This window comes from Erinaceus europaeus, chromosome 7 (genome assembly GCF_950295315.1).
Source record: "Erinaceus europaeus chromosome 7, mEriEur2.1, whole genome shotgun sequence".
NCBI lineage: Eukaryota > Metazoa > Chordata > Mammalia > Eulipotyphla > Erinaceidae > Erinaceus > Erinaceus europaeus.
Window position 1 is genome coordinate 56,779,111 of NC_080168.1, and position 16,866 is coordinate 56,795,976.

Consider the following 16,866-nt stretch of genomic DNA (forward strand, 5'->3'; position numbering starts at 1 on the left):
GTCCAAGTTCTGCTTTGTGTTTCTGTTCTGATTTTCCAACTTCTGTCTATGAGTGAGATCATCCTATATTCATCTTTTTCTTTTTAAAAAAATAAAAAATTTTGTATCTTTATTTATTTATTTATTTATTGTTTAGAGATAGCCAGAAATCAAGAGGGAAGGGGGAGATAGGGAGAGAGACAGAGAGACACCTGCAGCCCTGCTTCATCACTCATGAAGCTTTCCTCCTGCAGGTAGTGACCAGGTACTCTAACCTGGATCCTTGCGCATTGTAACATGTGTGTTCAGCCAGGTGCACCACCACCTGGTCCCCTTATTTTGTTTTTCATTTATCTTTATTCTTGGATAGAGACAGAAATTGAGAGGGGTGGGAAGATAGAGAGGAAGAGAGACACCTGTACCCTTTGCTTCATCACTTGTGAAGCTTTCTCCCTGCAGGTGGGGACGAGGGGTTTGAACCTGGCTCCTTGTGCACTGTGATGTGTGCGCTTAAGCAGATGCGCCACCACCTGGCCCCCATATTCATCTTTTTCTTTCTAGCTTATCTCGTTTAGTATGATTTCTTTTTGTTCTATCCAAGGTGAAGCAGGTCTCCTCTCAATTTCTATCTGTCCTACCAAGTAAAATAGAAAGGAAAAAAAAAATCAATGCTTGAGAAGTAGATTCTTAGTACTGGCACTGAGTCCCAGATAACCCTGGTGGCAATGAAAACAACAATAAAAAGAAAAGAAAAAAAAAACTACCTCCTCAGGCAAGAGAGACATAATAATGGTTATGCAAATAGTCTTATGCCTTAGCCTTCGAGGTCCCAGGTTCAGTCCCTTGCACCACCATAAGCCAGAGCTGAGCGTTGCTCCAGTATAAAAACAAACAAAAAACTATTCTCTTGCTGTTTTTATTTATTAGTTGATAAGGCAGAGAAAAATTAAGACGAGGAGAGAGACGTATGTAGTGTTGCTTCACAGATCATGAATCTCTCCCCCCCGGCAAGTGGGGGCACTGGGCTTAAGCCCAGGTTCTTGCACATGGGAATGTGTGAGTTCAACCAGGTGTGCCACTGTCCTACCCCTTATTTATTTTATGACCTAAGACAGTGAGCCAAGCCGAGCACTCCCCTAATGCATGTGGCACCTGGAATCAAACCAGGAACCTCACGTGTACATGAGTTGTCTACCAGTCCAGCTATCTCCCCAGCCACAGCTGTCATTTTCTATGGATATAACCCAGAGTCTCGGGCCTATAAGAGTGCACGCTCTGCTACAAGCCACCACCCCAGGACCTTACCTCCACCACCACCACTGTGTGTGCTTTGACTTCTTTCTCCCTTCTCTCTGTCTCATGTGAAACTGTCTCATGTAATCAACAAAAGCAGTCGTAAAAAAAAAAGGAAGGAAGGAAGAAGGGAGGGATGGGGAGAGGAAAAAGAAAGAAACTTAAGGGCTGGGCAGTGGTGCACTTGGATAAACATACATGTAACAATATGCAGGGACCTAGGTTCAAGCCCCCAGTTCCCACCGACAAGGATGAAAACTTCATGAGTGGTGAAGCAGAACTGCAGGGGGGGGGTGTATGTGTGTCCCTCCCTCTCCATTTCTCTCTGCCTTTACCCAATAAATAAATAAATAAATAAATATATCTATGAAAAGGAAGGAAGAAAGAAAGAAACTTCACAGGATTTATGCCATGCCTTTATTTGTTTACTTTTATAGCATGTCTATGTGGCTGAAAGAAGGTCAATGCCAGTTGGCCTTACTCTGCAGTCTGTGAGTCCCCAGAGCCTCCAAGGCAAAACGGTGAGTGTGCTGTCTACCCGTCCACCACTGCTTGCTTGCTGCAGGTGATCGCACATGTCCCAGACAGCTTTGAAGTTTTCAGAGCCACTTCCCCAAGGGTGTAGGTACAGGGGAGGGTGCAGGAGGTGGCGAGGGGGTAGAGATTACTGCTTGTGAAAGAGGCTGCTCATCACAAGAGTTTGAGATAACTTAATCATTTTGGTGTCTTAGTGGATATGCCTGACACCTAAATATAAGATTGCATATTTTTAAGGTGTATTGGAATGGCTTCTTTACTTTGTTGGATATTAATTCTCTCAAATTAAAAAGTTGGAGGAGTTCATTCATGGGTCAGGTTTGCCAAACAATTGTTATATATGGTCAGACTACAGGCTTGTGAAGTTTCTCCTATGTGTCTGTATCAGTGGAAGAAGAGACAGATTTTTCTGTTCGAGCAAAAAAATAAAGGTTCCTGAAAATACTAGGTTCAAGCAAATACTTACCCTTACCACTTTTTTTCCCCTATTTTCTTTTTCTCTTTTTTCTATCAGAGCACTGCTCGTCTCTGGTTTAATAGAGGTTTAGGGGATTGAACCTGGGACTTTGGAGCCTCAGACTGTTTGCGTAACCATTATGCTATCTACCCCAGCCCTCCCTTCACCACTTCTTAAAACTATTTTATTTATCTATTTTTGGGTAGAATCAGAGAGAGAAATAGAGAGAGAGAGACCTGCTTCACCACTTGTGAAGCTTCCCCCCTGCAGGTAGCTGCCAAGAACTTGAACCCGGGTCCTTGCTCACAATAACATGCACTCTTAACCAGTATCCCACGTTTACCACTTTCTTGTTAAGGTTCTGTTCTGTTAGGAAGGACTTCTGTTATCAAGACACTGAGTCTTCAAATTATAAAGTTATTTTAGTGACATTCTTGTCAGCTCATGTCAGTTTCAGTGAAGATGTAATTCTTTCACAAGCCATAAGTATTTCTTGCCTTTGAACTTTATGGTTTATTTATTAGACGTTATATCTACTGTTTGGCTAATTAAAAACACTTTTGAATGTTCCATTATTGATTTGATAGAGTCGCAAGTTAATGCTAATCATCATGTAAAATTTTCTATTTTGCTTGCTTCCTCTAGTGGATGTCTAGGGTAAAATTTATGTACCACTTCTACTTATGGGGAGATGGGTTAGGATATGCCTCTTTTTACTTGGCATCAGAACTTAAATAGACACTAACTACTAACCAGAATATCTTGCCCTTCTGTAAATCTCTTTAACTCCGTAAGTAAACCAGAGCTTCAGAATTGCTTCTTTTGATATTTCCGGCAAGTACTGCTCTGAGCCTTAGGGTATCTAAAATCCCTTTTCCATCCCCATTTTCTCCCTGGCAAGACCTCAAAAGCTGGGTGTGATGATCATAAGAAGTGGAGCGTCCCAGTCACGAGTCCACAAATGTGGTTGGCATAAGAGCAGAAGCCAAACTTCCATTACGAAGTTTCTTCTCCAAGATAGGTACATACTGCTTACTATAAAAGACTCCTTTCATCTATATAGATACTCAGTTCTGTCTGAAGAATTCAGTAGTAACTGTGGCTTACTTTGGACATTTTTCTCTCCTGAAGGCACTCATTTTCTGTGTACTTCCAGTTAACAATTTAAAATGGTCTTTTGTCCCTAAAAAAAGTATAATATAGGACATAGAGAACAGCAGCAGAAAGACAGAAGAGAAGCCAGTATATGCTGAGATGAGGCCAAGCAATCCGTCTCAGGCAGACCTTCCTTTGCCCTAGAAGCTTTAAGCGCTTGCTGTACAGTGGCCCTTGAGTAAGAGGAGTCTCCCTCTGGCCTGTCTGCAGTTCTTAAACATGGCAGAGCTCAGAGAAACACCAAATAATGTTTTGTGGCCAGTGACCATATTGTACTAGATTTCTTACAAAGGAAAAAAATGTCAGGTTGACCTGCTAAGGAATTTTATGTGCCTTTAAAATGGCCTTCCCCTAAGGGATCATAAATGCGATCAAGAACTATGAGGTCCCTTGCTTGCCCCTGAGTGGGGAAAGGCATGTTACATACATTTTTCTTTTCCTTAACAAAATAAAAATTGATCTTTCAGTCATATAAAACATCCTGTGGGAAAACACAACATTTAAGAACATGACTGGGGAAATCAGTGATTTCTTGAATGGAAATATTATCGGGGAGTAATTAATAGCACCCAGTTACTGAGTTTCCTAATGTGAAGACATTGGCCAAGTTTTAAACAGATTGTTTGATTCTTATTTCCCTTCTCTTCTCTAAGGTGGTGAACACGCAGGTGTTGTTCAGGTGTTGCTGGACCAGTCTTGGTTCATACTCAGACTTATTAAAATACCTCCTGGGAATAAAAAAGAAAAATACCTCCTGGGAGTCAGGCGGTAGTGCAGAGGGTTAAGTGCAGGTGGCGCAAAGCACAAGAACCGGCATAAGGATCCGATTCGAGCCCCGGCTCCCCATCTGCAGGGGAGTTGATTCACAAGCGGTTTAGCAGGTCTGCAGGTGTCTATCTTTCTCTCCCCCTCTGTCTTCCCCTCCTCTCTCTCCATTTCTCTCTGTCCTACCTAATAATGACGACAACAATAATAACTACAACAATAAAACAACAAGGGCAACAAAAGGGAATAAATAAATAGATATTTTTTAAAAAAAGATACCTCCTAACAACTTTTTAACGGTTCTTAGGTATTTTGCTACTGTGCTCTCTTTTATATGTGACACTGAAATATTTCCTCGTGACTTCCGAGAAAATGCCCGCGTGTCCTGTTGTTTTGCTGTGTCTCTGAAGTAACATTGTTCCTTCTATTTCTCTAGATATCTATGCATTTATGTAGGACCTATCATCATAGCCTAGGCGCTATGATGTCAGCCGTAAGAGGAAACTTGCCAAGAAAGCTTGGTTTAGTAGCTGTCACTTAAGGCACCAATTAATCTGTTTTCCACTGTTTGGATTCTTAAATTGTACTCCTTCAGCCAGAGGAGCTTACGCTGCTGCTCATAAAGCTGAGACGGCAGCAAGCGGAGCTGAGTAGTGTCCGGGAGCACACGTTAGCACAGCTCATGCAGCTCAAGCTCGAGGCCCACAACCCAAAGGTCAGCCATGGAGAGATGTGTCTGTGTCGTCTGCCATTGTCACTTCCTTTCGAGCCACTCATTGATCACTTTGATCCTTGCTGTCATCTGTGTTAAGTGTGACCTCCCCAACCCTCCCCCCCCCATATACCTTCATTGCAGGAAACCCCTACTGACCCTTTGAGAATCCACGTCTCTTTATGAATCACTGGAAGACAATATGGGTAGGAGGCCTTTCTGCCTGAGCCACCTGCCAGCTTTTAGTTGTGAGGAAGGACATGCATGCAGACTTCCAAATAGTCCTCCACTTTTATCCAAGTGCTATAATTTCCACATCTGCTCAAAAAGATATGGAAAACTCCCATCACTTCCAGGAAACTCAGGAGACAAAGTTTGGTTCCTGTCTTAGTAATACTGCCTCTTAAGTGTTAAAGATCAAGGGGTTTGATACCTTCTGGTATATGATAATCTCCCAAGAGAAGTAAGACTATTTTAAAAAGAGAGAGGTAAGGGGAGTGGCGGGGGAAGGAAGAATGGTGGAGGAAGGAAAGAATGACTATCTTGCAGAGAATTATTCACATGAAAGACTTCTGACACTGAGTCTGCTAAAAACCATTTGGAGGCTTTTTCTGCTTAATAGTTCAGCTTGTATGCATATCTAAATTTCATGCCAAACTGAGTAGAATTTGATAATGTGCTGATATACGTTGGCAGGGGAGTATTGTGTGAAAGTTGCCATGCTCTTGATGTAATAGGTTGTGGTAAACTACCTGTTTGTTTTTACTTCACAACTAACCTTTTTGCAAATTCTGCACCCCCCCCCCGTCCCTTTGTTTCTTGATTGATGCCTACTAGAATGAAATTCTTTCACACCATCTTCAAAGGAACACCATATATTTGGACCACCAGGTGGGATTTGTAGTATTTCCTTACTTATACTATTACCTAATAGCACTTTTTTAGGTGTCGTACTGTCCCTTGAGGTTACTCAGATTATTTCAGTTTGAGTTAATGGTGTGGCACTCACAGGTGACAAGACTATGAAATACTTAACTGGGTGAAGTCAGAAATACTGTAATAATCAAGTAGAGGAGTAATGGTGGGAGTAGAAGGGGGGTTAGGCTGGGTCACCTGAAACAGAAAGCCTGGGTTCTCTAGACTTCTTTGTTCGTGTCCCTGGAAAACTTATACTCACGGGAGCTTATCTCAGCCTGGAAGGGTAGATCTGCTTAAGGCAACTGGCACCACGCTGTGTGAATGCCCTGTTGGAAAGCCAGCATGAGAACAACTGAAGTGGGTTCTGTATTCCCAGAGCGGGGAGCAGGTTGATGAGTGCAGCATGGGATAGAGCTCACTCTGATCTGAGTGTCCTTCTTCCTTGCTGCCCATCTCCTCCCAGTGTCAGGTCCTGATGAGTCCTGTGGAGTCTGTTTCAGAGTGGCCCAGTGACTGCAATCCTAACGTTACACCTGCAGTGGGAGGGTTAGCCAAAGTGAATGTTGGGAAGTACAAGTGGGAGTTTGTGAGCAAGGAGTGTGAACACAGCTGCCTTTCAGGTTTGTTTGTTTGTTTTGTTTTGTTTTTAATGTTTTTAATTTATTTATTGGGAGATTAATGGCTTACAGTCAACAGTAATATGCAATAGTTTGTGCATGCACATAACAATACAACTCCCACTAGGTCCTCCTCTGCCGCCATGTTTCAGGACCTGAACCCTCCCCCCCTTCCCCCCGCAGGTGTTTGTTTTGTTTTTTTTTTTCTTCATGAGAAATGATAAGGAGAGAGAGAAAGAACCAGACATTAGTCTGGAATATGTGCTTCCGGGGATTGAACTCAGGACCTCATGCTTGAGAGACTAATATCTTATCCACTGCACCACCTCCCGGACCTTTCAGTTGTTTTGTTTGTTTGTTTGTTTGTTTGTTTGTTTGTTTTCTCCAGGGTTATTGCTGGGGCTCCTGGAGACCTTTTTTTCCCCCTTTGTTGCCCTTGTTGTTGTAGCCTTGTTGTGGTTATTATTGTTGCTGTTGATGTCGTTCATTGTTGGATAGGACAGAGAGAAATGGAGAGAGGGGGAAAGAAAGACACCTGCAGACCTGCTTCACCGCCTGTGAAGCAACTCCCCTGCAGGTGGGGAGCCGGGGGCTCGAACCGGGATCCTTACGCCAGTCCTTACTCTTTGCGCCACATGCACGTAACCTGCTGTGCTACCGCCTGACATCCCAGACCTTTCAGTTTTTATGAACTCCTCATAAATACTTAATCTTAGTCTGATGACCAATTTTGATATGTTCTTAAGCATAGAATTGCTTCCCCTGGATGGTTTTTGTTTGTTTCATATAGATGAAAATTTTTTCTCATATTTATTGAAATGGTCAAATTTTAGGATATTATCAAATAAAAGAGGCTATTGGGCAAAATGTAATAGACAATGCAATGCTTGTGTATTTTTATTTGCCTGCTTGTAACATTATAATAATTCAATGCATTGAACTAATTGTATTTAAAGAGGGGCTTTACATTAGGACAACCCTTTAGTAGTAATGAATCATTTTTTTTCTTTATAAAATAAATAGACAGGGGTGGGGGTATAGCATAATGATTATGCAAAGAGACTTTCATGCCTGAGGCTCTCAAGTCCCAGGTTCAATCCCCCACACTACCATAAGCCAGAGCTGAGCAGAAATAAATTAAAATAAAATAAATAGATACACTTTGGGTAATGTACTTTCCATATAGTTTTATCTATTGAGATTATTTAGAAATCAATATTTTCTAAATGTAAATTCATTTTTTTTATTTCAGAAACTGGTGCCACTGAAATTTTAGTATACTATGTATTGTAGACTTTGAAAACTGTCTAGCAAAAACACATTAAGCATGTCTTATAAATGAGTGAGTGTTCCCTCAAAATCCTATACGAAATGAAGGCTTCTAAAATACAAAGGGCCATTTTTTTCTTTTTAATTTTTAACAAACATTTTTCTTTTTTTATTTTAGTTATTTTCATTTATTTATTGGATAGAGACAGCCAGAAATTGAGAGAGGAGGGGAAGATAAAGAGGGGAAGAGACAGAGAGACACCTGCAACACTGCTTCACCACTCTCAAAGCTTTCGTCCTGCAGATGGGAGCTAAGGGCTCAAACCTTGGTCTTTGAACATTGTGACATGTATACTCAACCAGTTGCACCACCTAGCCCCTCTTTTTAATTTTTTACACTTACTCATTAATTTTTACCAGAGAACTGCTCAGCTCTGGCTTATGGTGGTGCTGGGGACTGAACCTGTTAGCTCAGAGCCTCAGACACAATAAGGTCCCAAGGACCATCTTTTTTATTTTTTAATTTGTTTATTTTTGAGAGAAAGAGAACCAGAGCATCACTCTGACACGTGATGCTAGGCTTCAAACTCATGACCTCATGCTTGAGAGTCGAATGCTTTATCCACAGTGCCACCTCCCTTCCTTCCTTCCTTCCTTCCTTCCTTCCTTCCTTCCTTCCTTCCTTCCGCCTCCAGGTTTATAGCTGGGGCTCCGTGCCAGGACTACAAATCCATTACTCTTGGTGGCTTTTTTTTTTTTTTTCATTTTATTGGATAGGACAGAGAGAGGAGAGACAGATAGAGAAGGAAAAAGACAGACACCTGCAAAACTGCCTCACTGCTTGTAAAGCATCCCCCCTGCAGGTCTGGATAAGATCATCTTTCTTAGAAATTTGTATGTAAAGTGTTTAGGGTTTTTTGTTTGTCTTTGTTTTGTTTTTGTTTATGGGGAGGAGGGTTCCTTTGTATTCTGATGCCAAGGCTCAAACTCAAGTCCTTGTACATGTGAAACACTGAGTGCCATCTCTGACCTACAGATAGATATTCAGAAAAAACTGTGAGACACTCAATAATAACTTTTAATAAACAATGATCCAAATGTAGAGCTGAAGTTATCTACAGTCTCTGGAAATAAAACTAGTGGCTCCTTGTCACATATTAACTGACCTCGATAAATCAGAACTGGCATTTCAGAGTCACACAACTTTAGAGAGTCTTAGGAAGGGATGCCAAATCTTAATATTTTTATGTTGGTGAAAACTATAGAATTCAGTTGAGTGAATTAGAATATGCACTGATACAAGACTTTCTGATAGCAAGAAAAAAAATAAAAAGGATCATTTTCAGGTAATAATTAGGTTATACATAAAACATGAAGGGGACATTGCTGAGAAGCTCAGTTATAACTAAATAGGCCCTTGGGATTTCCTAAAGAAAAGCTCTCTTTAAATACGTCAAAATGCTTTAATGTCAAGTAATTGCAGTTAATACAAATGAAATACTTACGTTTGAACTTTCCTGGATTCTAAATAAGTAGATTTAAGTCATATGGCACAAAATCTTGGTAACTTTAGAGTGTTAATAAGGTCTTTCATTTGAAAATGTAATGTTTTTTAATATCAATATTTTATTGCATTAAAAGCCCAAGCATTTCCAGCTGTTAGTCTTGTTACTGCCAACAACGTACTTTTTAAATCACCAGGTCTGGTGTTTTCATAGTCATTATTGCTAATTTGAAAATAAAATTCATCAGTTTCATATAGCTGGCACTGGTAAAGGGGGCCCTAATATCTTTCAGTCAGAGGAAAAGACTCTGACTGAAATAAGTCACACCATAAGTCACACCAAACAAACAACAACCAGTTGATATGTTCAACACTTTGCTTTGCTCAAATACGTCACCAAGGTAACCTAAGGCCAGCCCAAAGCACAGTCTTCCTCTGCCCATTGTATCCTAGCTCATGCATCTAAAGAAAAATGTTTACTTAATCTAGATTCTCTTAATCCTTCTTACTATCCATGGAAAATAAAGACATACAAGCCAGGCGGTGGTGCAGTGGGTTAAGTGCACATGATGCGAAGCACAAGGACTGGCGTAAGGAAAATAAGACATAAAAAGTAGTCTCTGGGTTGTCTCAGAGGTAAATTTATTTCTAATACTAATAAAATGCTTACAACTAAAAAAAAAAAAAAAAAAAGCCTCTTCTGAAATCTGAAAATTTAGGGTGGGGAGTAGATAGCATAAGAGACTCTCATACCTGAGGCTCCAAAATCCCCAAGGATTAATCCCCCATACCACCATAAACCAGAGCTGAGTAATGCTCTGGTTAAAAAAAGGGGGGGGGGGAAGTTGAAGATTTACTTGTTATAACCAAACCAAAACTCTTAACTTGTGTACCTGTCGCTCAGTCTGTATCATTTTGGTTCAGAGTTATCCCACTATTGAAGGCAGAAGAAGTGTTTGAAAGTAGCACTTTTTTTTTTTCATTTCAAAGCACACTTGTGATAGTAATGCATTTGTGCTTTTTATAGTCTAACTAGTAGGCTCTCCAAAGTCTTATTTTTTCATTTCTTCACAGTTTAGGACAACAGACACCAAAATGTAATATTTGGACTTAAAATAATCCTAGATGTATGCCTGACATTCTCTTTAGAATATCAGTAAATAGGGAGTCGGGCTGTAGCGCAGCGGGTTAAGCGCAGGTGGCACAAAGCACAAGGACCGGCATAAGGATCCCAGTTCGAACCCCAGCTCCCCACCTGCAGGGGAGTCGCTTCACAGGCAGTGAAGCAGGTCTGCAGGTGACTATCTTTCTCTCCCCCTCTCTGTCTTCCCTTCCTCTCTCCATTTCTCTCTGTCCTATCCAACAAAGACAACAACAATAATAACTACAACAATAAAACAACAAGGGCAACAAAAGGGAATAAATAAATAAAATAAATATTTTTTTAAAAGAATGAAAAAAAAAAAGAATATCAGTAAATACAGCCAAAAACAGAGCATCATGGTTAAGCAAAAGATTTCTATGTCTGAGGTTCTCCCCTGAAAGTTATTCACCCTGCTTCAACACTTGTCAACATAGCGGCAGAAATAAATGTATTTCATTAAAAGAAACCAGGGGGCCAGGCAGTGATGCACCTGATTAAGCACTCACATTAAAGTGTACAAGAACCCAGGTTCAAGCCCCTGGTCCCCCATCTGCAGGGGGAGCGATTCACAAGTGGCAGGGATGCAGGTATCTCTTGATCTCTTCCTCCCCTCTCAATTTCTGTCCCCATCCAATAATAAATAAATAAGTGAATATCCTTAGCATTTTCCCTGCTACCAGAATATAGAAAAGTCGTCAAGCAAAATTTTGCATTTGCCAAAAAGTAAGAAATAAGTATGTACTGATTGATAGTTATAATGTCTGAGGACTCCAGGGAACCAGGGCAGTGGTGGCACAACAGGATTGTACATCTGCTACCCCAGATGTCTGCAGGTTCAATCCTGAGAACTATGCCAAAACTGAGCAGTGTTCTGTTATCTCTGTCTCTGCCTCTATCTCTCTCATGAAAATAAGTAAATCCGTGTTTTAAGATACATAAAGTGCAGTATTGCCTCTTCCTCACAAGAATGGAGTGTCTTATTGCAATTCTAAGTCTGCCTTTTATAAGACACAGAACTTCAGATGTTCTCTTTTACTTCCTGCATCTACTAGCTTTTTCAGCAGGTAACGATGAGCTTATAAACAGCTGAGCCCTCTGCATGGGTAAGGTATCCAAAGACTCCGAGCTGTCCTCACGAGCCTTTTTGTGAGCATGCTGCCCTCTAGTGGCGACTCAAAACTTACACCGCCCCTCTTTCCTCCACCCCCATGATTTAGGATTTGACACTTGAGAGCCATTCCGCTTAGTATAGCTGGAGGCTGCCTCCTACAAATCTGAACTCTGCTCTCACTGCTACTGAACCAGGCGGGCCCCCCCACCCCGTCTCTCATATATAAAGCTGTAATGTAACATTGAACTTGCTTTCACGAATTGCCCTTAAAATCCTGACATTCGGGAGACAGGCAGTACCTCAGCAAGTTAAAGTGCAAAGCACAGGGACTGGTGTAAGAACCCCGGTTCAAGCCCCCGGCTCCCCACATGAAGGGTCGCTTTACAAACGGCGAAGTAGGTCTGCAGGTGTCTCTTTCTCTCCCCCTCTCTGGCTTCCCCTCTTCTCTCGATTTCTGTCCCATCCAACAACAATGATAAAACAAGGGCAACAAAAGGGGGGGAAATAGCCTCCAGGAGCAGTGGATTCGTAGTGCAGGCACTGAGTCCCAGCAATAACCCTGGAGGCAAATATATATATATATCCTGATATTCTGCCCTTCCCCTTCAAAAAGTCACATTACACTTATGTAAGAAATATCTGCATAGATATAGATAGTAATAGAAAGAAAAGCACATACCTCTGCCCCACCCCCACCCACACCCTACGCTGAAAAGTTCTTTGTGAAAAGAAGTTGTTTCCAGGGGCCGGGCGGTGGCACACCCTGTTAAGCTCACACATTACCATGTGGAAGGACCTGGGTTCAAGCCCCCCACACCCCTCCTGCAGGGCGACGCTTCAGGAGGGGTGAAGCAGGTCGGCAGGTATCTCTTACCTCCTCCTCACCTCTCAGTTTTTTTCTAAATAAATTTGTTTTGATCTTTATTTGTTGGATAGAGACAGTCAGAAGTTGAGAGGGAAAGGGGTGATAAAGAGACAGAAAGAGACACCTGCAGCACTGCTTCACCACTTGTGAAACTTTCCCCCTGCAGGTGGGGACCAGGGGCTTGAACCTGGGTCCTTGCGCACTGTAACATATGCACTCAACCAGGTGCACCACCACCTGGCCCCACCTCTCAATTTCTATCTGTCCCATCTAAAAAAAAGGAAAGAGGAGGGGGAGAAATGGCTGCCAGGAGTGGTGAACTTATAGTGCAGGCACTGAGCCCCAGCAATAACCCTGGTGGCAATTTAAAAAAAAAGTTGGGAGTCTGGCAGTATGGCAGTAGCACAGTGGGTTAAACGCACTCACACAAAGCGCAAGTACCGGAGTAAGGATCCCAGTTCAAGCCCCCGGCTTCCCACCTGCAGGGGAGTCCCTTCACAGGTGGTGAAGCAGGTCTGCAGGTGTCTTTCTGTCCCCCTCTCTGTCTTCCCCTCCTCTCTCCATTTCTCTCTGTCCTCTGTAACAATGACAACATCAGTAACAACAACAATACAACAACAATAAAAAAACAAGGCCAACAAAAGGGAAAAATAAATATTAAAAAAAAACTTTAGAAAAATTATACAGTAGTTTAATGGAATTCACTTGCCTTTACCCAGCTGGAGCTGTCTTCTTCTCAAATAGAACATATTTAAATCATCTCTGAATATACCATCAAACAGACTACACTGTAACCCCAGACAGCTCGAGGACCTCACCCTCAAAAACCCATGGAAAAACAGGTGACAAATCAGCTCACCCCTCTACAATGAGAGACAAATACAGCTCAGGCATACCTGTGGTGTTCTTTGTTTGCATTAGACTTGTTTAACATTTGCAAGAGTCAGGAATTCAATCTTCCTACCGTCTTACTTTTTATCAGTACATTTTAAAGGCTTCTAGGGAGGACAAGAAAACCATTTTTTAATCTAGTGCTAAGTTCTAAACCATTGCGAAGAGTCAGCTACACTCACATTTGCAGAAGTTTCACAGCATTCAGATTTCGTGGCACAGTCTTTTTTTTTTCTAAATGCTAGTACTTTATGAATTCTTCGCTAAAAGGGCTAGTGACTTTTGGAAGAATTTTGTCTCGGGCTGCTGTGACATTCCTATCCATGGGCTTTCTATAGCCTTTCAAGAAACCACAATGAGAAAACTATGCAGACAGGAACTCTGACCACTTTTAAGCATACTTAGGCCTAGAGAAATGCAAAAAAGGAACAATTAACTGGGGGGATGTAATTGGTACTGAAACCATTCAAGGTAAAAAAAAAAATTCGAGAGTACTTTTTTGCATTTTTCCTTTGTGTTCATGAAAGACAGCTTCCCTACAAGGGAAGAAATGCTAACAAAATCATTGAAAAGATTCTTGATGGCTTCCATTGTTCATGTCAGTTCAGCAACTTCATTCCATTGAGCTTTTAAACAAGATCTCATTTTCTCTAAAATTTCAAGGGGTCCTAGTGCTTCTATTTTTAGGGATGATTGAGAGCTAGAAGAGGTAAGGTTTCTGGGGGATATAGAAGCATTTGGAAGAAGCAAACTAAGGAAACTGAAAAGTTGAAAGTATTGTTTAACACTAACTCTATTTAACACTAGTTACACAGTGCAGAATCTCTTGTTTTCTTATGCTATAAAATTGAAAGTCTTCCCCTCTCTTTCCTTCACGCCCCATTCTTCCTTTTTCTGTCTTTTCTTCTGGATATTTTATCATAAAAGTAGCGTCAAGAATGGGTGAAACACAAAAGTTCTTAAGCAGAATATGACATCATAATGTCAAAACTCTAAGAAGACTAACTGAACAGTGAGTAGAATCAAGTTTAGAATGTAGAGAGACTTAATTTTGTGTCAGTAGTCTGACCTCTTGATCTATCCAGTGCTTACACGTTATTCTCATGAACTTTTTTTAAAGATTTTTTTAAAAATATTTATTTATTTACTCCCTTTTGTTGCCATTGTTTTTTTTTTAATTTTAAAGATTTTATTTCATTGTTTTCATGAGAGATACGGAAAGAAATATCAGAACACTGCTTTGCTGTAGCTCATGGTGGTGTTGGGGGTTGAACCTGGGGCCTCAGAACCTTAGGCATGAAAGTCCTTTGCAGAACCATTATTCTGTGTCCCTAGCCTGACCCTACTTTTTTTTTTTCTAAAATAGTTAATTTGTTGCTTTGGTGGTTCTCTCCTCTAAACATTCATCTATTCATCATTTGATGATGTTATTGTTTCTGTTATCCTTCATCTCTAACCATCTAACCCAGTTTTTCCTGGAAAGCAGAACCTACAATGTGGACTTGATCAATGTAGGCTTATTTGCAGAAAGTTTAGTTTGGGGAGACAGAGACTATAGGGGTTGAGAGGAATTTCCCCCCCCCCAGGCTTACTAAATTGAGTCATCAGAACATCATTACACAAATGCTCTGTGGGGAGGGGGAGAGATCTATTTAATTATAAATGGACAGAGATGAAGTTATAGTAGTTGCTGGGGATTTAACCACAGCCTTATTTATTTATTTATTTATTTATTTATTTATTTATTATTCCCTTTTGTTGCCATTGTAGTTATTGTTGTTGTTGGATAGGACAGAGAGAAATGGAGAGAGGAGGGGAAGACAGAGGGGGAAGAGAAAGATAGACACCTGCAGACCTGCATCACCACTTGTGAAGCGACTCCCCTGCAGGTGAGGAGCCTGGGGCTGAAACCGGGATCCTTACACTGGTCCTTGTGCTTTGTACCACCTGCGCTTAACCTCCTGTGCTGCCACATGACTCTCTATTTATTTTTTAATGAAAGATACTACCACACGACTCCCTATTTATTTTTTAATGAAAGATACACAGCGGGGCCATGTGGTGGCATACCTGGTTAAGTGCACTTGTTACCATGCACAGAGACCTGGGTTCAAGCTCCCAGTTCCCACCTACAAGGGAGAATGCTTCATGAGCAGTGAAGCAGTAACGCAGGTGTCTTCTCTGCCCTGTCAAATAAAATAAAGTTTAAACAAAAAGAGAGAGATCCATAGGGAAAGGTAAATAGACACAGAGAGAGAGAGACCAGAACACTGATCAGCTCTGGCTTGTGGTGGTGCTGGAAATTGAATTTAGGACTTCAGAACGTCAGGCATGAGAGTCTTTTTGCATATCATTGTGCTGTCTCCCCAGCTCAATAAATCTTTAAAATAAAATAAAAATAAAGAAGAAAGGCTAGAGGCTCTGTGATTAGATGTTTAACCTGCCAAATAGTTTTCTCCTATGAAAAGGTAATCTGTGGAGATAGCTAGATATGAGTAAGGCCTTGACTTTTATTATTCTAGGTAGTTAAGGGAATGGTAAACATTTCTGTTAATTCTACCGGCCTTCACAAGTGGTGAAACAGTGTTGTCTATTTGTGCCTTCCCTCAATTTCTTTCTGTCTCTATCCAAAATTAAAACTATTTAAAAAAAATAATTAATAAGATGGTGAAACAGGAAAAAATCATGCTAGAGTAAACAACAACAAAAAATTCTACAGGGCCTCACTGGCCTTCATCTTGTTACAGTCCGAATGCCAGAATAGACCTCATCTCAAGTACCAGAGTCCTTGGTCTCTTGCCTGCTGTTCTTCTACTCCAAAGGAAATTTTACACAAAGGGCAAAATAAACTCCCTAGAGTTTTCTGACATTCTCCTAAAAATTTCATCTGCCCGAAACAGCAGCAGGTATTAAAGTTAACAGTACCGTACCTTGAAACCAGAGTCAAAGGTATTTCTCCTAAAAGTGGGTAAATCATGACACCATGTTTGTAAAAGCTGATTTGTGTGGTGCTTTGTTGGCATTATAAAGGCCAACGCAGCAGCTCAGCTGTACTAAGCTAATTACCAGTTAGTCACCAAATGGTAGAACAGCCACATGTCTGGTAGCACACTCAGGAAGCTATACAGATTCCCTGTTCTCTACAAAATGAGGTATGGGGGCCAGGTGGTGGTGCACCTGGTTGAGCAGATAATGTTACAGTGCACAAGGATCCAGGTTCAAGCCCCCAGTCCCCACAAGCAGAGGAAAAGCTTCACAAGTGGTGAAGCAGTGCTGTGGTTGTCTGTCTGTCTCCCTCTCCGTCTCCCCACTCCTTGCATTTTTAGAAAAATTGTTATCGGGAGTCAGGCGGTAGCGCAGCAGGTTAAGCACACGTGGTGCAAAGCTCGAGGACCGGTGTTAGGATCCCGGTTGGAGCCCCTGGCTCCCCACCTGCAGGGGAGTCACTTCACAAGCGGTGAAGCAGGTCTGCAGGTATCTATCTTTCTCTCCCCCTCTCTGTCTTCCCCTCCTCTCTCCATTTCTCTCTGTCCTATCTAACAACGATGACATCAATGACAACAATAATAACTACAACAATATAAAATAACAAGGGCAAAAAAAGGGAAAATAAATAATTTTTAAAAAATTATTATCTTTCATCACCCCA

At 41.3% G+C, this 16,866-nt stretch overlaps 1 protein-coding gene across 28 annotated transcripts in view; it reads left to right on the forward strand.

Annotated features, from left to right (window-relative positions):
- The window catches only part of PLEKHA5 (pleckstrin homology domain containing A5), a 297,283-nt gene that overhangs the window by 218,523 nt on the left and 61,894 nt on the right, over positions 1-16,866 (forward strand). For 18 of the 28 annotated variants that reach the window (XM_060194465.1, XM_060194437.1, XM_060194441.1 and 15 more), the window contains 3 exons: positions 1,710-1,793; positions 4,782-4,901; positions 5,736-5,789. In XM_060194465.1, the coding sequence (XP_060050448.1) occupies positions 1,710-1,793; positions 4,782-4,901; positions 5,736-5,789 (258 nt within the window). The remainder of the gene's footprint in view (positions 1-1,709; positions 1,794-4,781; positions 4,902-5,735; positions 5,790-16,866) is intronic. The other 10 variants (XM_060194466.1, XM_060194444.1, XM_060194449.1 and 7 more) reach the window with 2 other exon arrangements.